At 42.3% G+C, this 26,443-nt stretch overlaps 1 protein-coding gene across 9 annotated transcripts in view; it reads right to left on the bottom strand.

The window, feature by feature from the left end:
* Positions 1-4,740: 4,740 nt before the first annotated feature.
* The window catches only part of SCHIP1 (schwannomin interacting protein 1), a 124,342-nt gene continuing 102,639 nt past the window's right edge, over positions 4,741-26,443 (bottom strand). For 7 of the 9 annotated variants that reach the window (XM_057739006.1, XM_057739008.1, XM_057739009.1 and 4 more), the window contains 5 exons: positions 14,294-14,411; positions 13,118-13,315; positions 12,108-12,231; positions 9,342-9,435; positions 4,741-5,378 (listed from right to left, as the gene is read on the bottom strand). In XM_057739006.1, coding sequence (XP_057594989.1) covers positions 5,327-5,378; positions 9,342-9,435; positions 12,108-12,231; positions 13,118-13,315; positions 14,294-14,411 — 586 coding nt within the window. In that variant the 3' untranslated portion in view covers positions 4,741-5,326. Of the gene's footprint in view, positions 5,379-8,598; positions 8,915-9,341; positions 9,436-12,107; positions 12,232-13,117; positions 13,316-14,293; positions 14,412-26,443 lie in introns of those variants that run through there. The other 2 variants (XM_057739014.1, XM_057739013.1) reach the window with 2 other exon arrangements.

The raw sequence follows: 26,443 nt of genomic DNA, 5'->3' as shown, positions 1-26,443 counted from the left end.
CAGTAGTTTTAAAAACAAGGACCGTGTTACAAACATAGGCAGAGCATTGTTCTAGAATAGAGGGATGGATGGAGAGCAGGATGCAAAGGCAGAGAATTTCTTACAACCAGTTAATTTGTCCTGGTAAATCATTTCCTACCACAGCTACTAAACAAAAGACCTTTCGGATTCCCACTCAGAAATTAGGAGTGAGACTTTTTTTTTCATTCTACACAGCTGGACCATTAATTCACCAATTATTTAATATCATACCAATTTATAGCAACAACTGACTATAAGCCTCAATTAGAATATCCTGAAAAACTCATTACCCATCAACCCATCTCATAATGAATGTGTCATATCCTATTTAGAAAAAATAAATGAACGTCAGTGCAAGAGGTGATTGCATTTCTAAGCATCGGAGTTTAACTGGGGTGGTAATAGTCAAAGCCTGGTGTTGAGGATTGCGGACACCCAAGGCTCTTCCAGATGCACACCAAAGTAGTCCCCTGTAGTCACTTAATATTTGTGTTTCTGACATCATAATAAAACCCAAGTTCTTGTTTCTGGCATGAATTGATTGTTTGTTCACGACAAATCTTATTTTGACCCTATCTGGTTTCTGCCCTGGTGGCTGAAGGAAAAGATAGACCGGGGGATAGGATTTAAACTAAACTGAAGAGGTCCATGAACTGAAAAAGGGTGAGTCACTGACCTAGAGAAGATTTTCTAGAGGGAAGAGACAGGGCCTCTAGCAGTGTGGCATGGAGGTTAAGAACACAGGGTTTGTCTTCAGAGACCTGGGTTTGTGTTCCAGCTCTTTCTTAAAGGACTATGGCTGTCCTTGTTAAAGACTTGCATTAGTTATGGTAATGCTAGCTATGGTAACAAAGAGATTCAATGCAGTATAATGGCTCAAACATAATCAGAGTTTATTTCTCACTTCTGCAACCATGTGGGGCAGACCCTACTGGACAGCAGGCAGCTCTCCTCATGCAGTGGACTCAGGGACCCACACTCCTTCCATATTGTGGCTCTGCCTTCCTCTAGGTCCTTGTGGTTGTGGCTGGTACAAGAAGAAAGAGAAGGCATGGAGAAGGCAAACCCCTTCTTCAAAGCCTTGGCTGGAATTAAGACACATCACCCTCCCTCCTTTGGTGAAAATCAGTTATGGGTCACATCTGAATGCAAATGGATGGTGGGTGGGAAATGCAGTCCCTGTCTGTTTAGTCACTTTCCAGGGACAACTCTGTAACTAAGAACGTGGTGGGAAGGGATGAATTTCAGCAGATGGCTAGCTGTACCCACCATAGGGCTGTCAGAGACAGCAGAGATGACATTCTGTGGAAGGAAAGTCTCCGGGATCATTGATCAACAAAAGTTTGGAGAGGGGAGGGACTTAAGGAAGGGTCAGCCAGTCAAGGGTTTCAAGCTTCAAAACAGTGAGATTAAACCTGAGTGAAAGTCTGACCGAGGGGCTCCTCCGGCAGCTGAGAGGAAAGGCGTCGGGCTTCAGGAAGAGCAGGGTGCCGCCAGTTAGTGGAAGTGTCAAAAGGGCAGGTCCCAATGATCAGCGTTTCTGTTTAAGAGAAGACTCTGCCTGGTTCTGTGCTGAGGGCTATCATTACAAAGAAAGCTGAGGTTTGCCTCTACCCTCAAACAGGAAATAGAGAAAAATCTGTATTCAGGAAGGAGATGACAATTTTTGGAGGCTGTGTGTGTGTGTGTGTGTGTGTGTAATAGAGAGAAAGAGAGAAACAGTTGCGTCAAGAAAGTAATAACACCTACGCTCTAGAAAAGAGTCGGTGTTAGTCAGATAAGGGGGGTTGGTCCAATTTTGTTTTAAGAAATTGAAGTTCTCGACCGTAGACACACCTGGCCTTCCCTACTTTACTTAGCTCTCTGTACTCTGAAGGAGCTAAACTAAATACCAAGTAATGGTTAAAGAAAAAATGAGGTCATCACAGAATTAAAGCACAAGGAGATGTAAGGAAGTACAAGCATGTTTATGGCATCACTATTTTTAGTGGCAGAGATCTGGAAAGATCCTTAATGTCCATCATTCAAGGTAATGGCTACTAAAGTACGTCACATCATACTCGGCATTACTATGCAGCTGTTAAAAAGAATGGCTTAGGTCTGTATGTACTGACCTGGAAGGGTGTCCGTGGATAAAGCAGGTTGCAAAGCACCGAGTTTTATGGGATCCCACGTTTGTATAAACAAATTGAAACACAAAACCTATATGTGTGTATCAGTTTGCGTAAGCATGGAGAAAGGCGTGTAAGAATACACTCCAAGTTTTAACATCAACATTTGGAGGAAGGAGGGGGCTTGAAGATTGAAGTGAACTTTGCCCTTAAGGATCCGTTTTGTAAATTAATGATTCATAAACAAGAGAAAGCCTGCAAGGATGTGTTAAATCTCAGAAACTGGTAAAATACAGAATGCCTCCTCCACCCAGACTGTGATCATTTATTTCTCCTGTCAACAATGATTGGGTATCTACTGGGTGCCAGTGCTTTCACGGACACTGTTCTATTCAATCTTGAGGATAATCCCAAGAGATCTTATTTGCAGAAGGTAAAATAAGATAACACAGAGCTTTAGTAGCTTGCTTAAGGTCTAGTCACTGGGAAGATGGTGGAGTCAGCATTGTGCCCAGTCCCTTCTGGCCCCAGAGCCCGTGAACTCCTGCTTATGCCTCGCTCTTAAAATCAGGAGGGGAGGTGGCCCTATTTTTAAAGTCAGGAATTCTAGCATCTAACTAAGCCAGGTAAACTAGTGAGGGTCCTAGTTAACATATGGAAGGGTGATCTAGTACAGATACGAATCCTGTTGGGAATAACCCCAGTCCTTGCTGAAAAACCTAAGCAAAGGGACTGGAAAGACCCAATTTTGAAAGAATCCCCCTGGAGGTGGTCATCTGGTGACATCTCTACCAGGAGCAGGGAGGTGTGAAAGGGACATGGGTACACGGGTATAATCTCCTTCGAAGGTCTCGGGGTGATGGGAAGAACTGCTCTGCTTTCAGTTGGCTTTGCCCCCGGAAGTGTTTTGAGGGGCCCTTGTGGCTCTATTCTCACTTCCTTCCTTCTCAAGTTAGGGGCTCTTCAATTACAATTATGAGCTTCAAACAACTGGAGGGTTTTGAGGCCATGGATTTCTTCAGAACATATTCAAGCCAGAGAGACTGCATTGCACTGAGACAAAGACAAAGAGAAGACTCATTTCTGAATTCTCATTGGAGTTGGCAATTCTGGCAAGGATTTAAAAGATGAAGACTGTCTTTCTCAGTGGGCTGAGTTTTAGTCAGGATTTCAGGTTGCAGATGTCACTGTAGGAGGTTTTGGTCACGTTCCCACTCTCACTCAGGCTCAGGCATTTTCATGGCACTCTTCCTAGGTTGGCTTTCCCCCAAAGTTCCAAATTAATAAGAATATATTTCAATTAGAAAAAATAGGGTACTAAAAAGTGGTTTAAGAAAAGCTAAAAAAGAAGGAAGTCCAAGGCAGTGGTTCTTAACATTAGTGTCACCAAGGGGCCTTTAAAAAACCCTGTTGCCCACACCACACCCCGGAGCAATTAAATCAGTGTTTGCGGGGGTGGGACCCAGGCCCCCGTGGTTTCTAAAGTTCCCCAAGTGATTCTACTGTGCGGCTGAAGATGAGAACCGCTGGCTTAGTGACCAATATTCTCACCCAGCTGAAGCAGCAACGCTCCAGCAGCTGTGCCTGGACTTTCAGGGCTGGGGTCACCCCAGGGGAGCACGGAGAGCCAGTGCAGCACTTCAGGGCTCAGTTAGAGGCCTTGGTGCAGAGAGGACTTTGGGCTCCACCTTCAGCCCAGTGGTGAGCAACCTGTCCTGCTCCACAGCCAACTCTCAAAAACCAAAATATATTTACGGGCTGCATTATTTTTCTATTCTAAATGATGATAATTTGATTGAGGCCCACAAAGAAATGAAGAGTGTTTCAGTGTAAGATGGCCTATTTTACTAAATAAGAAGGCTATGAAAATTAGCAACCCTGAATTACTTAAAATATCTGTGTGTTTTTAAAAAAGGAAAATGGAGACAGTTGAGTAAACTTCTATCTTCAGATTACATTATGAACCTTATAGTGAAACCAGGTGGTCTGTGGGTGGTTCTGGAATGGTGACTGCTCATCTCTGCTTTAGTTTATGGTTCTCTCATACCTGCGTGGACGTTCTCTAATTACGTTGATTTTCTGAAACTCTCTGCGTATTGAGGAACAGTCTGTAACCTGCTTAAGACTTGCCATTTTTCTTCATGAGACCAAAAGAAGTGGTTACAATGTGAAAAATGGCACCAACTGGCCTTGGGAAACGTGTAAAGGCAGGTGTCATTTGTTCATGTGGCAAACTTGGTAAATGTGGTTTGGATGCAATCATCAGCTCTGGTAAGACCAGCAGCTCCTAAAGTGCTGAAATCCCAGACATAACTTGGAGCAGTAACAAAAGTGCTGGCTCTGATTTTGCTGATATTGTCCTCTTTGGATCACACACACACACACACACACACACTCTCTCTCTCTCTCTCTCTCTCTCTCCCCCACTCACACACAGGCTCCCATACCCTCCACAATCTTCCTGGCAATTCCCTACATTGCTGGTCCTCTGGAGCCCTTTGTTTTTTCACTGATAAAAGATTCCCGGTAGGGATTTCAGGTGAGGAAGAGTGAAGAGGGAAGACGTATAGCCAGTGTAGGGCTTGCTAGTGAGCAAAAAGACATATCCTATGAAACAAAGTTTTAATTTTTATTTTACATATTTATACATAAAACTTTTAAGGAACCCTCTGAATCCAACAGAATGTTAATAGCACATCTAAAAATGAACTTCAGGTAGTCAACATTCACAAAATGTTGAAAACTGATTAAAATATACATATTACGGAGAGCTACAACTTCACTACGAGGCAGGCATGTATTTTTTGACTTGGATAGCACCGTCATTTACAGTTCCTTAAAACTACAGTGAAGAATGAAAGCAGTCAATGGTAGAATACTGCTCCAACTCAAAATCTCTAAACAAATAAAAATAAAGTTAAAACTACCCTCTTTGATTAACCATGATTTATGATGGTGTAAGTACTGTACATTTTTGTAACAATATTTTATTAAAATGCCTGATATTTAGTGGCACAGTAAAAAAATTAAAATAAATTAAGAAGCAAAGGCCAATCACTGGACATTAAGCTTCAGACATTATCAATGACTAACACTGATATTTGTTTGTTTCTGCGCCACCTTTAGCGACAGCATTTTTACAACCACAGAAGCAAAATAAATTCTAGCTTGTCCTCTGGTTGGATGGCTTCTTTTCACTTTGCAGGCATTTTCTCGGCCATGTGCTTCTGCTGACTCTCAGCATGTCTGTAAAATGAATAATGCAATTATTTCGTGCTAAGGAGAAAGATCCAAACTGCTTTCCCATCAACAGCGAAAACATCCTCCAAACTGAGGCTCAGAGTTACTCACAGCGAAATCAAGGGAATCAAGAAACAGCACTAAATTCAAATGGATTTGCCCTGTTTCAGTTTTTATATTCTATGTATGAGCCCCTTTATTTAACAAGTCACTGGATTAACCTGAGACATGGAGATGCCACCTTTCTTTGAGAAGAAAAGTGCCCTGTTTAGAAATGAAAAGAGAAAAGTAACTAGGATAATCTATTCAACAGATGTTTAATATGTGCCTTCTCTGCACCAGGCACTGCTCCTGGTGCTGGGGATTTGGTGGTGAGCAGACAATGAAATCTTTGTTCTCATGGAGCATATATTCCAATGGAAAGAGACAAGAAAGGAACAGACAGCAAACAAGGAGACAGCAGATAGAAAGTAAGTGCTAAGCAAAAAGTCAAAACAAGGTGTTGTAATAGAAAGTAACTGCCTGACTACTTTATCTAAACACGCATACAGATGCAAATCTAAGTATTAACAAGGCTCCTGTTAATAACACAACAATCCAATTTCATTCTTACGAAGCCAAATGTCTTCCAAACAAATGATAGGGCTTTGTGGATGTAAAGATTTCCCACACTTGCATATTTTTTCCCCTCAATTAGTCCCAAGGGCGTGAGCACGGCAGTGTGGCTGGGACAGGGTGGGGGTGAGTCTTCTTACTCATCAAGCTCTATTATGGCCTGTGAGCCCAAAGTTGGGCCAACCAGCAGCTGGCCAGTGGAGATGGAGTGGGAGGAGTGGCCAAGCTGCTTACATCACTCGAACGGGCACTAATTAAACGTCTTCCTAGAGAGTGGTAGGGTCTGAAGGCTGCAAGAAACAAATGTTTTGAAGGAGGATCTTAGGAAATTATAAATTTGGCAAGAGAAAAACATCTAAGGGTGTCATTTCCAGCTGTAATCAAAGGTTCAGGGGCAGTTTCTGGGTGCTGCCTAGACTTGGGTCGTCAGTGACATCAAGTTTAACTCACTGGTGTTATGCAGAATGTCTCTCATCTGTGGTACAGGGAAGACAAACCACAAATACGTTCAGAAAAAGGGAAGTGACAGCAGTGTCCTTGCCACATGCAGCAGCCCACAAAGAATATTCTAATATTCACTGAACAATAAAGGGATTCAGGAAAAAGACGTCAATAGCACTCTATTCCTAAAAAAAAAATTATGCCTTTAGCAGACCATCTTTTTTATGTGCGTAAAAGAGTCTTGATCGTTTTCATAAAGTAGCTCATGGGCCTCACTTGAACGAATTCAGCTCAAGAAATATTCTGACGCCCAGTGGCTAAGGTTCCATGGTAGCTAATTAAATTATAGTTCTTATAGCCGTTTTAAAATATGTATCTCTTTGTGAGTGTGTGTGTGTGTGTGTGTGTGTGTGTGTGCACGCGCGCACACGTGCTTGTGCACACACAAACAAGGGGTTCTCTGAGAGAGAAGGAAAGAACAGTCAGGCAATAGCTTCAGAAAATATTGAAAGTTGGGTGTTATTCTAAGACATACACACAAGAGTGAATTTCATTAAAATTTTAAACAAAGGAGGGAAAGGGCTTCAGTCCATAAAACTAAAATGTTCTCATCAACTATTTATATGAAAGTCTTTATTAGGATTTATTTCACTCAAGCCCCCCAAGGACTCCTTTTTATCAACAATCACTATTGAGGACCTACTCTGTACTTGGCAGGCCCTGTCTTAGGCTCTAGGGACACAGCATGAATGAAAACAGCATCGTCTCTGCTTTCAGGGGGTTTACAGCCAGATTGAGAGAGAGAGCAGACAAATACAACACCATATGATTAGGCTCCACTTGGGAGGGAGGTCACGCTGCCAGGAACACAGAGAAGAGGGTCCTACATCAGTCTTGGGGGGTCAGGGAGCACTTCTCCAAAGAGGTATCTAAACCCATGGTTTTCAAATTAGGCTGTGCACTGGAATCATCTGGAAAACTTTAAAAACTCCTAATGCACAAGCTACTTCAAAGGAAAATTAAACAGAATCTCTGGGAGTGAGACTTGCGCATCAATATGTTAAAAGCTCTCTAGGTGGCTCCAATGAGAACCACTGTTCTGAACTGACACCTGAATGGTAGGAGCGGGACAGGGAAAGGGAACAGGCGAACAGGGCTTCCCAGCAGCCGTGCACTTAGGCTTCTGGGACCCGGATGCAAAACTCTGGCACTGCTACCTTTAGGGAAGTTTAAGGATCCTTAGATCCCCCCATGATCAAAATTACATTTCTGCAGACAGGAATGGGCATAGAAACTTCTCTTCATCTGCTCTAACTTAAAGGGTTCCTCCAACACCTTTAAATTAGTGACTCCTCTCCTTTGAAACCCATGGTTCTGCCCGCCCTGTCTTCCATGATCACACCATCTGACAATATAAACAAAATTCACTGCAAACCTAGGCAGTAGTTTAACATCCTGAGAGAAGGGAGGAGCCTCTGAATGTTGTCTTTGCAATGAGGAGTGCCAATGCTGCTCTGAGGGGCAGAGAAACGGTCTCTATTATCATAGGCAAGTCACGGAACTGACGAAAGAGTCTACCTATTTTTCAGAAGATGCATATCCTGGTTGTATATTTCACTATTAATTTTCCATAATCTTAATCCCTATATGCAAATTTCTCAGCCTAACAAAAAGGGAGGTGTCCTACAATTGTTGGTGCAGTGCCTGAATACATCTGTAGGGGGCAATAATAGTATTTGAGTGTTACTATATTTCAGATGCAGGCAAATACGCTGAGAAGGTATGAGAAGACCTTCCGGTTTTGTTTCTGTTTTTTGTTGGGGCGAGACAATATAACATTCAAAGCATACAAAACAGAGCTCTGCCCATAGGTCTTTAAAAACAAACTTCATCATCGTTCCAAGGCATTTATTTTGCTACCTAAGCTATTTTCATAACACTGCATTTAGAAAAATATTTTACCAAGTGTTACACACATTGAGAAGAGGTCCCTGTGGTAAGTGCTGAGAGCATTTTCACTACATATGTTTTCAAGCTTCTCTTGGATGGTTCTGGATCATGTGGTTAATTCCTTATGTTATTATGACAAGCAGTTTTCTTTCTTTCTTCGGGAGCCTTCTACTCTCTGAATACTGTTTCTGGGATTAATAGTAATTGCTGCCTTGTGGTTTAAGGATTTCCTATAAACTGTCTCAGAAAAGCTGGCATCGTAAATACAATGTAAGATCATAGGAGTGCTCACGGTATTTCATGTACTTTATATACTTATGGTGAGAGGCTTTTCCACAAGGAAAACTACAAAGAAATGCAAGATCTTGACCTGCATTAGCCTAGGTTCCCTACCCCTCAGGGAAGGAAGCATTCTTCACCTCTTTACAGAGAGGCACTTGGAGCCAGGCCCAGCTAGAAACTCAAGTCTTGGAGTCTCCCCATGGTGACAGCAATCTGGTGGCCCTGGTGCCGTGGAAAGATGCCAGTGCCCTTGCCTTCTGGGTATGGCAGATGCAATCAAGCGTCGGGTCATATAACAGCAAGTGCCACTTGGTGGCACCCACCATGTGCTGGAAATGCGCCAGCATGGAATGGCTTAGGGACAACTCCCTGGGGATAGTCCTTCAGGATAAAGTCCTCCTAGGCCAGAACTGCTGACCTGATTTAGGTGGGGTATATAAAGTTCTACTGCATTGACAAGCCATCACGAGGACACGATGGTTGTGAAGAAGCAATGTATTTGGATGGCAGCAGTTTTGGCCACTTCCGCTCCATCTAAACAGCTGACACGGGCACAGATTAGGCGAATGACTCATGGAAGTAAGGGAAGAAGTTCTCTAGAGCTCGCTCTTGCCTTAATTCTTAAACTTCGGACCACCTCGGGCTTCTTTCCTTCTTTGGAAAGGATGAGGCACCACTGACCTGGTCAAGTCCTCGATGTCCACCAGCATGGCGTCTTGCTCCGTGTGCAGCTCATCTCGGATGAGGAGCAGCTGGACCAACTCTTCATTCAAGCCTGGGACAAAAAAGGGGAAGCATTTAGAAATAGATAAAATAGATAAAAGTGCATCTAAGTCAGGATGTGAAACTACTTATGGACCGTTATGTATGTACCATAGATACACAGCTAAACATAGATACACAGATACACAGATACATAGAAACACAGCTAAACATAGTAGGAAAGTATTTTCGCTAAAATGCAGAATTCTTACATTAGCTTCTCATAAGCCCAGGAGAAGTCGCTAATTTGAGAGCACGACTAGTTTACACACTTATAGAAGTGTTGGAAGAAAAGAAGTATGAAGTATATCCAATTACATTTACATTAATATGGGAAAAGAAATTGTTAGCTGTTAGGAAAATAGCTTGTTAGAAGAAGCGGGATTTTGTTTTGAAGAAACGTGAATGCAAAAGTCTGAGGCACGTTAAATTTTCCACTGTTCATCTTCAGGGTGCTCCTGGCACACTGAGAGTTGGAGGGGCTGCCGCACCTGACAAGCACCCCATCAGAAGCCCAGCTGGGCAGGAAGGCGTCTTGAGGATGCTCAAAGGCTTCCTGGGGCCATGGGGAGGAGCAGCCCTATGTGCAGGCTGTTCTAGGAAACAGGAATTTCTAAGGATGTGGGAAAATCAGATGTGTAACACCTTAAGAAATAATCCCTGAAGTCTTTAGACAACGGGTGCCTAGGAAACTATTCCTTAAGATTTATACGGTGCATAAATAGATGGAAACATATCTAGTCTACCTGAAATCAGTGCACCGGGTTAATCTGGCTTCTGCCATTGAAAAATATAAGCAAGCAAGGGACTCTCTCTTGCTCGTCCCCCTCACATCAGCTAAGAATGAAAACTTCTGGGTCTGGATACATGGACACATGGGGAGAGCATTCATTTAGCAAGAGCTCTGGGCCCAGAAACAAAAGAAAGGAAGCAAGTATTCAGCGAGGTCCTCCCTGGAAATGCTTTCAGATATTCTGACCTCAAATGATGCATTTATCTGCCTTTAGTTCAGACTAGTTTTCAATTTAAAAAGGGAGACAAAAAAATCATACAAAGCGCTCTAAAACTTCAGAAAAGGACTAGCTGGCAATGTTATTATCTAAAAGTCTAAGGAAGATGTTTCAGTGATAAAAGATCAGAAAGCCGTTTAAGTCCTTGAAAGAATAACACTCCTAGTAAGTTAATTTCTCAACTAAAATTAAAATGTAGTAAATTTTTCAAAAATCCTGTGAATCTATGTTTTCCTAATTAAAATGTTAAATCATTTCTCTTGATTTTAAAATGCTGAAGGTATTATCTTGCCACTGAATACGTCCAATTTTATATTCTCTAGTGGGTTCTTAGGGTAGCTTTTTATACTGGCACTCAGTAGAGCACCCACACAGCGCATGGGAATGTCTTTTGCATATGAAGTTTAAATTTTTTTATTATGGACACTTTCAAAGTGATACAAAAGTAAAGAGAATTGTTTAATGAACCCCCCTGTCCCATGCATCCAACCATTATCAACTCATGGCCAGTCTTGACTAATCTATCTCCCCTTCTCCCACTAGATCATTTTATTTATTTACCTATTTATTTTTACTAGATCATTTTAAAGTGAATTTCAGACATCATATTCTTTCACCTGTAAGTGCTTCATTATGCATCTCTACAGACAGGGCTCTTTAAAAAAAAAAAAAATCAATGTAACCACAACTGTATTGTACCTGAATAAGTAAATAGAGCTTTAATCAAACACTTAGTCATTGTTCGAATTTCCCCGCTTGGCTCCTAAGTGCTTTATTTATTTATTTATTTATTATTTTTTGGGGGGTACACCAAGTTCAATCATCTGTTTTTATACACATATCCCCGTATTCCCTCCCTTCCTTGACTCCCCCCCACCTCGAGTCCCTCCACCCTCCCCGCCCCAGTCCTCTAAGGCATCTTCCATCCTCGAGTTGGTGTGCATTTGGTCAGCACGTCTCAGGTGGTTTTAATCTATCAGCCCATGGACTTTATGGACTCATCTGTTCCAGAGGCCAGAGGGCTCATGAGTTCACCTGGACTAAAGCACACTGCCCCAGTGAGCGAGCTCTCTCTTGCACTGGCCCAGCACCTGCCCTTCTCTGTATGACCAATCACTTTGCATGAATGTTACTCATTCACCGCCCGCCCTGCACACTTCTGGTAGAGGCCCTTCTTTATTCTGTGGGGAAAAGGTCCACTCTTTCTCACCCTATAATTTTCACATATCGGTCACATACACTTTCACCACCTGGGCAGTCCTGCAACATAAGTCAAATTGAATTTGATGACCTAACATGAACGTACATGCAAGTAAAGCTGAGTGTATAACTGTATAATAAGTGACTTGTAACTACTAAATTGTATTCTACAAACAGGTGTTGGTGAGCCAACTATATGCCGGGCATTGTGCTAGGAAGTGGGATTTCAGATGAATAAAAAGGACCCCTAACCTCTGTAACCTTGAAAAAGTCTTAAAAGTTCCTCAACATTTTACAGTAAAAAAAAAAACAAAAACAAAAATAAAAAGAGAGCCTTGTAATTCTCTTCCTTTCCTTGCAAGCACATAGGAGGACCCCAATGAAACATACCAAGGAATTGAATCAAGGAAACAGTACCATCCATCCCATGATATTTTACACTTAATATCCATTGTCCAGAGCATCTTACACTTACTTTCTATCTGGGAATGGAGATCATTGACTATCACTTGTAGCTGCCCAATAGTCATGTCTCTCAGGTCAGTGGGCTTTAAACTTCTTTTCATCAAGCATTCACTTATATGAGGCAAGTGTGGCAGCTGAAGATACAAAGGGAAGAAATGGAGGTGTGAGCAGCAAGCACCCTGAACATATGACCCAGTTTTCTCCTAAAAGACCTGCTTTCATGCACCCACTTTGGGTCCCTTGCTTAAACACTTTTCCCATCTGACTTTTCCAATGTGAGGCCCTCCATACACGTACCACATCATCTGAAACACTATTGACATCAGAATGGGACACTGCTCAAATCAAAAGCTTTTGGATTGGTCTACAACTGAGAGTCAATTATTATATCCACAAGTGAATTACCAGGGAGCGCAAGTCATTTCAATGACACGGATAAAATTAATAATATCAGCTATTTATTAATTTATAGCATGCTACAAGCACTGTGCTAAGTGCTTTGACCACTTTTTCCACAATCGTGCTCTGACACAGGTATTATTATGATTCCCATTTTATAGATGAGAAAACTGAGACTTGCCCAGAGCCCCACAGTTGGTCAATGCCAGAGCCGATCTTCAGCTTCAAAGCCCAGGGCTCTTATCCACTCTGCTATGCTGTCTTCATTGAAAGGGGGGGAATGAGAGCTAAAGCAATAGTGAGTTTGCCACAGCAATGAGTTCTTAAACTGAGACTGCTTTAAAGGAATTAAAATATTCCCATGACAGCTAACACTGCTCCTAAGAAATATAGTAGATATGAATCAAGAGCAAAGTTTACTTTTGTGAAATCTGTTGCTTATGTATCCTTCAGTGATACAGTAGGAAGGAAAAAGAAACAGACAAATATTTCTCAATGACAGTACGTTTTACACACTGCCTTGCAGAAACCCAAGTTTGCATAACTCTGGGAAAGGAGTGGGACAGCCTCAACCATTTGCAGCCACCAACACTCGCTTGCGTTTCAGCATTCGCTGCTTACGAGATCAGCGACAGGAGACTTTTTCCTGTTCTGTTTTTCCACTTCTACTTGCATTTTGGCCATTGGTTTGGCCATGGCAAGGGCCATCTTGGCTTCGGCTTGCAATTTCTTTTGCCTTGTGAGGAAATCCATGTCATCCAGGGATTCAGATTCCTCTTCAGTAGTGTCTCTATCAGAATAGGAAGAACTCTGTTTGCTCTGCGAAGGGAAAAAGAACAGCCCTGAGCTTTGCGTGCTGGGTAGCATCTTTGGAGATGGGCTACAGCCTTCCCTGAGCCCTCTCTCAGAGCAGCCGAGAGTCCCCTCCATCAGCGTGACTCAACTCCTGATTTGATCTGTACCAATCGCAAGTAACATTTCAAAAGTTACTTTATTTCCTCAGTGTCAATAATACACTGATTTTAGCATAAAAAGTAATGTAATTAATAATAGAATATATATTTATAACAAACTTGAGATATTTCTTTGAGTCTTACTCTCAAAACTTTCTTGAAGTTAACAGATACAACAAAATATTTAACCCAGAGCTGAGGCAGTGTGTTGCTCCCTGGAGTGGGCAGGATCTCAGCTGTCCAATGAAGTTCGGATGTGGCACTGTACTCAACGACCAACACAGTTCCCTGCCAGTTAGTCTCTGGTAAGAAAGGTGATAAGACAGACCTCCCAGAGAGGAAAGAAATCCAGCAACAAGCACCCAGGATCGTCAAGCCATCTTCTGCAATACGTGCGCAAGGAACAGTAAGCCATGCTTAACCCACGTTACCTTGCTGGTTTCTCTGAGCAACATCTACACGCTAGCCTTCCCTCCCCTGCCCAGACCCCATCCCTTGCCTTGTAAAATGTGTCCCCATTCACATCTGTGCTCACATTTCTAAGCCCAGTGGGGGAGGATTGGTATATAGCATATTTTCTTTTATAATGTTTAGGGCCTATGTGATTTCCCTTATGCGTTAATAAGAAAGTGGTCGTGAACTTTAGCAGAGCTTACACATCCTTCTCAGATCACAGATTTGATTTTTCAGTCACTGTCAGATTTTAGGAGTGTGCATGTCAAGAAACGTCTCGTGACATTTCCTGTCTTAATCTCTGCGATGTCTGCCCCCGACTCACGACAGAAAAGCAGCTGAACGAGCAGGAAGGCACCCTCGGAGCCCCGGGGGCGGCGGTGGGACTCACCATGGGAGACAAGGGGGTGTCCACGCTGGTTTCCGTCTTGCTGTCGTCGGCGTCGCTGTCCTTATCGCTGCCGCTGTCGTTGACAAAGCATATCTGCAGGTTCATCCCACTCTGCAGGCTGTGCAGAAGCAAACGGGACATGCATTCCACTCAGCTATCTGTCACCTGCAGCATCTAAAAGAGCTCTCTGGTTTTGCTAGAGAAAGTAGTTTAATGTGGACTTGGCAGGGAGCAGTGAGTGATCAGTATTACTCCCAACTCAAAAGTAAAAGCTTTGACTAGAAAATAAGAAAGATAACTTGATAAGCTGATAAACGATAAGAGGATATCTTTTAACTCATACTGTATTTGCTTTTCTCCACACACAAATTCATGTTGGGAGAAAAATAATTCCAGGCCACATGACAGCACCCGGCACAATACCAAACACATAGTTGGTACACAATAAAAATGTTGAGGCACCGAGTTTACATTTTTGTCGATGAAGATGAATGGGTTCTCAGACACATAAGGCTGCGTGGTGTCATCTAGTGTCCTGCCCCATGGGGCCAATCCAAAGATGCTCATTAGAGCCGGCATCCCGGGGGGCCAGAGCTCTCCGAAGAAAGAATCCTTTTTTTCCCCAAATAGAATAAGGTCATCTGGAGGAAAATTTTATTTGAGGCAGTTGCCAGAAGCCAGTCGAGGGAGCTCATTTATGTCATTAAGAAAAAAACACACCAGAGGCTCACCCTCGAGAAACTTAAGGAAACCTCCAACCCAGTCACAAAGGCCCACCGTTGGAACACAGCAAGGCTCTACAGACTGCCTCGTGCACAGAACCTCAGAGGCAGAGATGTCCTGGGAGCTCATTATGTTTGTGGGGAATCTGGGAAGCTCCAGGAGGGATGTTGCCAGAAATGTGGTCACAAAGGGCCACCCGGCTGTGCATCTGCTATATATGCATCCAGGCTACAGATTCGACTCTGTGTCCCCATCTTCACTTGAAGTCGAATGCATTTCATTACTGTTTGACCACAAAGAGTTTTTCAAGAAACACTTTCTTAGCTTCCCTAGTAGCCCCGCTCTGTGTGTAAGTTTAGCGAAAGAAAAAGCAGAAGGAAACTCCTCAGCAGCAAGGGGTCATAAGGATGCTCGTGTAAGCCAAGTTCAGGAAGGGGGACACCAAATCTGCTCTGGCATATTAATGATATTATGACAATATCATTATTGCCACAGTGAGAAATGCAAAGAGCGACTTATCTGATAGTTGACATTTGCATTTGCTTTTCTTTTTATTCCAATGGGTAGGGATACTCTGTATAAATTGCTCAAACGATTCATTTAAAGCACTTTGAATGAAAATAATACAGAACTCAGAAAAAGAAAATGTACTGATTTAACACAGGCACCATCATTGTTACGTGTATGTACTGCCACCTATTGCTAACTTCTGTAATTACTGAAAGTCCCAGCTTATCTCAGGAGAGAAACGCAGCCTTTTCCTCGGTAGGTCCAGCTCCATTCCCCACCCAGCCCTCCGGTGTAGGCAAGCAGACCCAGGCAGAAGCCGACAGGTTCAGCGGTGATCAGCTCAGGGTGCTTGGAATCAGCAGGGCTTAGGTTTGAATCCTTACTTCTTTCCCTAGGCACATTACTTTATGAACCTTGGTTTCCTCATCTGTAAAATAGGATAAATAATTCAGTGGTTTGTAGGAAGGATGAAAAGAGGTCAGAGTTGGGCACAGGGCAGTGCTCTGTACATGTTTATTATCCTCCTTTCTCTACTTTCTGAAAGTCTAGACAAAAAAACACAGAATTTTAAAGGTGATGTGACTTTGTAAAGGGACCCCTGTAGTCATCTACTTGAATACCTGGCCTGGTCACAGCAATTACTGATGCATAACTGACTCTCTGAGAGCATCCCGAGCTGACTTTAACTGTTGGGCAGCTTGAATATTTACTGAGCTGGAATTTATCTCCTTTTAACTTTCTACCATTAGAAATTCTTTTTTTCTGGAGAAATCTAATATGTTCAGGTTACCCTTTGATCCCATATAAATTAAGTTTTAAAACTTATTGCATGTAGTGGGTAAAAAAAAAACCCAAATCCACCCGTTTTTAACAATAAAACTTGAGATCTATGGATCGGACAACAGCGGGAATTTAAAAAGTGCAAATTAAAAACAGACACATTTTGAGGTCATATTTTAAAATAAAAAAGACATCTTAAATTAAGCCTAATTCAAATCATGGATTATGTAGTATTTCCTATTTATTGAATAACTAAAGTCTTGAAGAGAAGAAAGAAGACTATATACACAGATATAACCCACGATACGACTGCAAAATAAGGTTTAAAACATCCAAAGATATATATTTTCATTCTGAAGAAAAGTCTGATCATAAATTCTGTTGTTCTGCCCCCAAACTGGACCTTTGTACTAAGGATCAGCTCAGACCTAAATCAACTATCCCACACAGTGCTTCTAACTCAGGAAAGGCAAAGAAAAAGAAAAGGGAAGGATTTAGTAGTCGGAGTGAAATGAAAAAACACCTCAGGTAGAAATTCAGAAAATCGCCTTAGTAACACATTATCACCGTGAGAAACTGAGCAGAGCTTCTTACAGGGTGAGCCTTATAATTCCTTACAGTGGTAATCACCAAGAATGTTACTTTCAGGAAAAGGAAATTATATGACATAACAGCTAATAGTTCAGCGGGGATTTTAGTAAAGACATCTTAAAACGGACGCAGGTTTCAAGAAGGATTTGTTTGCCTTTAGCCTTTAAGCGGGTTACAGATGAAGGCGGCTTTGGGGAAACTCGACCACAGCTCCCAAGCAGCAGCCTGGCTGTGGGGTGAGCAGGGCCACCTGGTGTTGCTGAAAGCCTCTGTGCGACAGGGTCCAGGACCGATAACCCCTGTTCCGGACCCCTTCCCACCCCGGGGAGGCACGGCTGTTCTGAGCCTCTCCCTCCAGCCACTTAGAGTCCCGCCGGCCCCTCTGTCCCTCACACTGCGGCGCCTAGCTCACATCCAGGCTACGCAGTCTCACGAAATCCAAGCAGCCGGGGGCTAATTTGCCTGGAGCTCTCAAGCACCATCAGAGGTGAAAATAAGACACAACCCTTTTCCTGTTCATTAGTGACATAATTTAAGGTATCCATTTCAAGGCTGCTTGATGTCTGGAGTGGTGTTTGGCAGAGGGCTATGTGCAAAAGGCTGCCTGATGTCTGCCTTGCCTGCGGATTTGATTTCTGGAAGGTCCGTGTCTTGGTCACCCCAGAAACCTCTTCTGCTTAGGTCATGACCAGCATACCGCCGCCCAGAGTTACAGACAGGGAGCCGAAGGTCTGGAGAGGGGGCTGTCCTGGGTGCAGAAGGCTCACAAATGTCTTCTGGACGTCTCAGTGTGAGTGGACTTGGCTTTCCGAGTGACAGTTCCTGTTGACCAGGAGCAGGAAGGCATTTAGTTGACAGGCTGTTCAGCCCCAGTGTTTGCTTGGCATTTACAGTGAGGAAAACTGTTACTGAGAAAACACTTGTGTTGCCCTCCAACTACCATCGCCAGGAATATTACGAAAATATGCAAGGAACTGAGAGAATGATATAGATGGAAAGATCTTAACTACTAAGAGGATATCTCAAAAGCCTAGCTACCTGGTGATATGACATGGTAGAAAGATAATACTTTTTTCAAAACACAGGGACAGTGACTTCCCTGGTGGTGCAGTGGTTAAGAATCCGCCTGCCACTTCAGGGGACACAAGTTCTAACCCTGGTCCGGGAAGATTCCACATGCCGCGGAGCAACTAAGCCTGTGCGCCACAATTACTGAGCCTGTGCTCCAGAGCCCACGAACCACAACTACTGAAGCCTGCATGCCTCAAGCCGGTGCTCTGCAACAAGAGAAGCCACCGCACTGAGAAACCTGCGCACCGCAACAAAGAAAAGTCCCCGCTCGCCGCAACTAGAGAAAGCCTGTGTGCAGCAACGAAGACCCAATGCAGCCAATAAATAAATAAATACATTAAACAAACAAAAAAACACAGGGGCAAGACCAGTTTACGCCCTGGGAGAAGTAATGGATGGTCCTAAAGTTTGCTGTGACTTCTAGTGGGGCAGCAGCACTGGGAATCTGGCCTTTGTCCTTGGCCTTGGGTTGCGGTGACTGGGAGTGGCCTGGTCTGATGGCCAGCTCTGAATCCCAGAACCGTTTGGTGTTTTCTGATTTTACAAATAGGAATCTCTCAGCACCAGCTGAGACCACCAGCATCCACACAGAAATGTTTAGGATTCTCTGCTTCCATCCCCTGCATCACCCCTTGGTTGACTTCCCTTGAACGGTTGCATTCAATGTGAGTTTAAAAGTACGTTCACTACATGCTTTCTTTGGGCTGTACAACCACCTGTGGATTACGGACAAGGCAGTGGTTACTCACAGAAGTCAGAGAACTTGCCCAAGATCTGTGACAGCCTCATTATTAAAATGGCCCCATTTTAGGACCTCTACCTGGTCCCCCTATAATAAGACTGCGGCTTCTCCATCAAGAGGTGGAGTCTATTTCCCGACCCCTGGCCTCCCAACTTGCCTTGGCCAACAGAATGCAGAGGAAGTGACGGCATTTCAGCGCAGAGTCCACCCCACCCCGCTCCCCAGGAAACCCTGACACTCCCGCAGAACAAGTGAAGCTCAGCCTGCTGGCAGATGAGGGATTTCATAGCACGGAGCTCAATCCGTCGTTGTACCAACTGAAGCCCCAAGCACCTGTGAGAGCTCAGCCAAGAGCAGCAGAGGCCAACCTGTAGCTGATCACAGACACATGAGTAAGCCCCAAGTGAACCCAGCTCTGATCAGCAGCAGAAATCAACACTTATCACTGGATGCCACTGATGTGGTGGTTTTTTAAAAAAATTAATTAATTAAGAAGTTTATTGGCTGCATTGGGTCTTCATTGCTGCACTTGGGCTTTCTCTAGTTGTGGCAAGCAGGGGCTACCCTTCACTGCAGTGCGCGGGCTCCTCAGTGTGGTGGCTTCCCTTGTTGTGGAGCATGGGATCCAGGTGCACAGGCTTCAGTAGTTGCAGCGAGGGGGCTCAGTAGCTGTGGCTCACGGGCTTAGTTGCTCCGCAGCATGTGGGATCTTCCCGGACCAAGAATCGAACCCGTGTCCCATGCATTGGCAGGTGGATTCTCAACCACTGCACTACCAGGGAAGTCCCTGTGGGTGAGTTTTCATTATACATCACCACCATGATGGTAAATGGTAAATGGTACAAGATCACAAAGCAAGAAACTATAGGCTGGACTTCTGGTTTTTGAATCCAGTGGCCTTTCCCCCACACTGCACTTAATCTCAGGTGTGGATTTATCATGCCTTGCCTGTGACAGCAATATAACTTTAAGCGCACATGCCTCCTTTAGTTGCTTATAATTTCATGGAAATCGAATGGTTTCCTTAAGAAACAGAGTGAGAGGAGACTTTGAAACACCTATGGGTTTCAAACATGCGTTTCTCATCTTCTGTCCCAAACCAGCGTGGCTGTGTGAGCCTCTGGCCCTGCCATGCCATTCATTACTGAGCATTCCCAACTAGTCTGGCTGGGCTGTTAAAATATATTGTTTCTATTTACTTTAACGGATCTTTGATGCATTATTCAAAGGCTTTCTACATAATGAATATTATCACCCATATTTTATACCACTATCTTTTTCTGTTTCATGAGAATTTCAAAGGGGACGCAATATAAAATGTGGGTTGTAATTACCCAACGGTAGCTGTAAACACATTTCATTTTTCTAAGGATCTGTCATGAAGAAAGAATGTGGGAACAATTGAGGTTTGGGTAAGTTCTAGATGTACAGCATGTGTGATGGTGTCTCTAGAGGATGTGCTGAGTTAAAATGCGCTGGGTTAAAATGAGGTGCTGCTCCTCCTCAATAAATTGTGAAATAACTTTTCTCATTCCCTAAAACTTGCTCCTTCCTCTTCTTTTCCCTACTGTTTCATATTGACATTTACCATGAATGCCACAGAATTACTATTCAAAAAAAACCCGGAAAGGCAAAGTTTCTGCTTTCCAATATTTGTTATTGTGAAAATATACTGCTATTTCTTATTTTACTTTTGTGGGACTGTGTTAGCTTTCTTTTGCTAAACAGTGTGCAATGTATGGGATGATAATTTGACTTTTTAAAAAATTTTTAAATTTTTAAATTGAAGTATAGTTGATGTACAATATTACATAAGTTATAGGTGTACAATACAGTGATTCATAACTTTTCAAGGTTATATTCCATTTTGATTTATTATAAAATATTGGCTATATTTTCCCTGTGTTGTACAAGATATCCCTGTAGCTTATTTTTTCTTTAATGGAATATAATTACTTTACACTGTTGTGCCAGTTTTTGCTGTACAACAAAGTGAATCAGCTGTATTTATACATATATCCCTATATCCCCTCCCTCTCGCGACTCCCTCCCACTCCCCCATCCCAGCCCTCTAAGTCATCACCCATTATCGAGTTGATCTCCCTGTGTTATGCAGCAGCTTCCCACTAGCTATCTTATCTATTTTACATTTGGTAGTGTATGTATGTCAATGCTACTCTCTCACTTCGTCCCAGCTTCCCCTTCGCCCCCCCCCGCCCTGTGTCCTCAAGTCCATTCTCTACATCTGCATCTTTATTTCTGCCCTCTCACTGGGTTCATCAGTACCATTTTTTTAGATTCCAGATATATGAGTTAGCATATGCTATTTGTTTTTCTCTTTCTGGCTTACTTTGCTCTGTATGACAGACTCTAGGTCCAACCACCTCACTACTAACTCAATTTCATTCCTTTTTATAGCTGAGTAATATTCTATTGTATATATGTGCCACTTCTTCTTTATCCATTCATCTGTTGATGGGCATTTAGGTTGCTTCCATGTCCTGGCTATTGTAAATAGTGCTGCAATGAAGAGCGCAGTATATGTTTTTTTTTGGATAATGGTTTTCTCAGGGTATATGCCCAGTAGTGGGATTGCTGGGTCATATGGTAGTTCTATTTTTAGTATTTTAAGGAACCTCCATACTGCTTTCCATAGTGGCTGTACCAATTTACATTTCCACGAACAGTGAAGGAGGGTTCCCTTTTCTCCGCACCCTCTCCAATATTTATTGTTTCTAGATTTTTTGATGATAGCCATTCTGACCGGTGTGAGGTGATACCTCATTGTGGCTTTGACTTGCATTTCTCTAATGGTTAGTGATGTTGAGCATCTTTTCATGTGTTTGTTGGCCATCTGCATGTCTTCTTTGGAGCAATGTCTATTTAGGTCTTCTGCCCATTTGTGGACTGGATTATTTGCTTTTTTGGTATTAAGCTGCATAAGCTGTTTCTATATTTTGGAAATTAATCCTTTGTCCGTTGCTTCGTTGGCAAATATTTTCTCCCATTCTGAGGGTTGTCTTCTTGTCTTGTTTATGGTTTCTTTTGCTGTGCAAAAGCTTTTAAGTTTCGTTAGGTCCCATTTGTTTATTTTTGGATTTTATTTCCATGATTGTAGGAGGTGTGTCAAAAAGGATCTTGCTTTGATGTATGCCATAGAGTGTTCTGCCTATGTTTTCCTCTAAGTTTTATAGTGTCTGGCATTACATTTAGGTCTTTAACCCATCTTGAGTTTATTTTTGTGTATGGTGTTAGAAGTGTTCTAATTTCCTTCTTTTACATGTAGCTGTCCAGTTTTCCCAGTACCACTTACTGAAGAGGCTGTCTTTTTTCCATTGTATATTCTTGCCTCTTTTGTCAAAGATAAGGTGCCCATATGTGCATGGGTTTATCTCTGGGCTCTCTATTCTGTTCCATTGATCTATATTTCTGTTTTTGTGCCAGTACCACACTGTCTTGATCACTGTGGCCTTGTAGTATACTTTGAGGTCAGGGACTCTGATTCCTCCAGCTCCATCTTTCCTTTTCAAGATTGCTTTGGCTATTCAGGGTCTTTTGCGTTTCCATGCAAATCGTAAAATTTCTTGTTCTAGTTCTGTGAAAAATGCCATTGGTAATTTGATAGGGATTGTGTTGAATCTGTAAATTGCTTTGAGTACTATAGTCATTTTCAGAATGTTGATTGTTTCAATCCAAGAACATCATATGTCCCTCCATCTGTTTGTGTCGTCTTTGATTTCTTTCATCAGTGTCTTGTCGTTTTCTGCATACAGGTCTTTTGCCTCCTTAGGCAGGATTATTCCTAGGTATTTTATTCTTTTTATTGCAATGGTAAATGGGAGTGTTTCCTTAATTTCTCTTTCTGCTTTTTCATTGTTAGTGTATAGGAATGCAAGAGATTTCTGTGCATTAATTTTGTATCTTGCTACTTTACTAAATTCATCAATTAGTGCTAGCAGTTTTCTGGTAGCATCTTTAGGGCTTTCTATGTATAATATGTCATCTGCAGACAGTGATAATTTTACTTCTTTTCCAATTTGGATTCCTTTTATTTCATTTTCTTCTCTGATTGCTGTGGCTAAAACTTCCAAAACTATGTTGAATAACAGTGGTGAGAGTGGACCCCCTTGTCTTGTTCCTGTTTTTAGAGGGAATGCTTTCAGTTTTTCACCATTTAGAATGACGCTGGCTGTTGGTTTCTCATATATGGCTTTTATTATGCTGATGTCACTTCCTTCTATGCCCATCCTTGTGGCTTATTTTATACCTAATAGTTTGTACCTGTTACTCCCCTCCCCCTATACTGCCCCTCCCCCTTCCCTTCCCCCACAGCCATCTCTCCTAGGTGCCAAATGTGGTAACTAAGAATCTGTTCTCCATAACTGTCAATCTGCTTCTTTTTTTTGTTATATTCACAAGTTTGCTGTATTTTTTAAGATTCTACATATAAGTGATATACAGCATTTGTCTTTCTCTGTCTGACTTATTTCACTTAGCATAATGCCCTCTAAGTCCATCCATGTTGCTGCAAATGGCAAAATTTCATTCCTTTTTAATGGCTGAGCTGACTTTTTAAAAAAGAGTGATATTCATTTAACAGGTGCAAACACTGCTGGTCTAACATAGATCATCACACACACAGAAGTACTATAAATGATTTTTACAACTATATTAGAAAGAAAGGGGGTGTTTACGTGTTCATTCATTTGATGATCAGGCAGTAATATCTCTGCAAACCCCATGGCACCCATCGGCCAGTGCTGAGCTGATGCCTTCCCCCTTGCCAGGATGCACACTTTCTAGTTCACTACAGTCTCACCTATTGCCTTTTATCTGGGCTGCTTCATTCCTTCACGTTCCTTGCTGGCCTCTGCAGGCATTTTATAGTTCACTACCCCTATGTTAAGTGGATGCATAGCAGTAGTTGATCCAGGAACAGAAACCAGGTCTTCTAACAGGTACCAAATGCTTGGATTATTAAATCACACTTGTACAGATAGAAATGTGGAATATATAGAGCACTGGAAGATAACTCAAAAAAAAAAAAAAAACAAAACCCCACTTACTAGACACTCCCTATCTTATAGATGAGAAAAGAAACACTTTCACTTACCTGGACGTTAATTAGTAAGTAAGGTGTTAACCAAGAAGAGTGAATGAGCAGGGAACTAACTGCAGAAGAAAGGCGGTCTAGCACACTGGGGGTGGGGGAAGTAAATGCAGAAGAGGGATGGAAAGCTAGCCCTCCAGCAGTTATGTGCCCAAAGCCGTTGAGGGCAGTTTCAAACTATGTGCTAAAGAGAGGACTGGGGGAAACCATGTCTCTTCATGTCCTACCCTGACCCCACATCTTACGGAACTCAGGCTTTTGGTGTCCTCAGTAAAAGCCAAGGAAGGCGGCACCAAAGGTGGCTGGCGTGTGAGTGGCCCTCTTTGGGTTTTCTTCTCCCAATCCTGCACATACTTTTTGTCTGCTCCCTTTTCTAAGGCTCGTTAGTTCTGGACCTTCTGTCTGCATGTGTTCACGTGAGGGCTGGTAGGCATCCAACTCCACAGCGCCACAGCATCTTCTTACTACTCAAGAAACGTATAGAGAAGTGGACTAGCATTCACCAGCTTTTCTCTGGCGAAGCAGCAGCCCCTGTACCCTAACCCGATTCTCTAGGGAGCTATAAATACTCACATTCCTCAGACAGCTGCCGGTTCTAATTCCACATCAGTGTCCAGTTCCTTCACGAATGACCACTTACATATAATTAAATTTGGAATTATAGGATCTTAATGTTAAAAAATGCATTTTCACCAGAAATATTTTATGCATGAATTGAAGACCAGAATGAGGCCTCTTCTGATACTACAATAAAAACAGAATAAAAACAGCCCTCCCTTCTAGGTGCCAAATGTGGTCTACTTTCATCTTAAATAAAGTCAAGTGATTTCTCAGCAATCTGTATTCTGAAATAAAAAGTTACCACTTTTGAGCATCTACCATATTGTAGGCACTTCACATATTATCTCTAATCCTCAGATACACATAAAACAAGTATTATGAGCTCCATTTTACATATGAGAAAACTAAGGCTCAGAGGTTAAATTACATAAGGTCACAAAGCTGGCATTTTATTCTAGAAGGGTGTGGTGAGAACCCAGGACACTTTAAGAAGGCTAGAATAAATTCATGAGTGGAAGAATAAAAGAGAAGATGAGAAAAAAAGCAAAACAAAAACAAAACAAAAAATTGGAAGCAACTTCAGTGTCTAACAATGAGATTAAGTATATTATGGACTGACATACATACACTGCTAGATATAAAACAGGTAACTAATGAGAACCTTAGGGAACTCTACTTAGTGCTCTGTAGTCACCTAAATAGGAAGGTAATCCAAAAAAGAGGGGATATATGTATATGTATAGTTGATTCATTTTGCTGTACAGTAGAAACTAACACAACATTGTAAAACAACTATTCCCCAATTTAAAAAAAGATTGATAGAACTACAAAAAAGAGTATATTATAGTGAAATATATGGTAGGCCACTATGCAGCTAGTAAAAATGTATATAATGGGACAGTTATGAATATGGGCAAATGTTCCTGATGTATTAAGTCAAAAACAAAAACAAAAACCAAGCTCTAAAACAATAGGTATAGTATGATTCCAACTTTGTAAATAAAAATGTGGAGATATATGTACAAATAAAGTGGCAGGAAATATACCTAGGTATTTTTGGGGGGAAAAAATTCAGTTGACTTCAAATTTTTAATCTTTTGAGTGCCTCTGAGTTGCTATGTGTGGGCATTTAGCAGGAATTTAAAAAAGGAAAAGGAGAGAAAATGGGCGCGTTGATTAGCGCTTGTGTGTTGGAGAAAGGTGAGTAGGATTAAATATTTGACAGCTGGAAGAGGACGGCTGTGTGTCTGACTCAGACGGTGTTTATGCAGGGACCATGACTCACATATGAGTCAGGCTGGGCTTTTGTTTTTGGCAGGGTGCTGGGGGTGGAAGATCCTTTCCAAGGGCAGTAAGAAACATGTTTTCTTAAAAGTGAGCATTTCTGTGGATGGACTCCTTGATTCAACTGTTGCCGTCTCTCTCCAGCCCAGCTTGAATCCCATTCTCCTTTTTTGGATCTGCATAGATGATAGACTCTAAAGTAGTGGATATACATTTCACTGTTTGTATTTTTAAAACCAGCCTGCCTATTTACTCTGCTCAGCCCGGACAGTTTAAAGTATCTGCCTGACCTGCTGATGGGTGTCAGCTGCTGGAGCTGAAGTTAGGCTCATCCCCTTCTGGACCTGTGATAAGGTCCAGGCAACTGGGGTTAAAGATATGGCGGTTGAAGAGTCAGTGCCTGTGGATATTTTTGAGGGGCATGGTTAGATTTGGTGAAAATCTTAACTGCAAATTCTTTTACTCTCTTCAACACTGGATCACTGCTTTCACCACTTTTTATGTTCATGTTTAAAAAAACATTGGGGCTGCCATTTAGGCTTGGTCCATAGTCAGCTTTATCTCAAAGACCTTCTGTTTCATGATGTAATTTGTGGTCATTTGATTCTATTCAGTTATTAAAAAGAATGCAGTGGATCTACTGAATTGTATTAATTCTATGACGCATGGTTATTCATCTTTGGCCGTCTTTAAAGTCAGGATGTGTCTCACAATCTCAGCCACCCAGGCAACTGGTGGCACGACTGCTCTCCTGAGCTGTAACCCTGTCAGCCAACAA

Source organism: Hippopotamus amphibius, chromosome 6 (assembly GCF_030028045.1).
Source record: "Hippopotamus amphibius kiboko isolate mHipAmp2 chromosome 6, mHipAmp2.hap2, whole genome shotgun sequence".
NCBI classification, from domain to species: domain Eukaryota; kingdom Metazoa; phylum Chordata; class Mammalia; order Artiodactyla; family Hippopotamidae; genus Hippopotamus; species Hippopotamus amphibius.
Note: the sequence above shows the minus strand (reverse complement) of the source record. Positions and strands in the feature narration are given on the sequence as shown.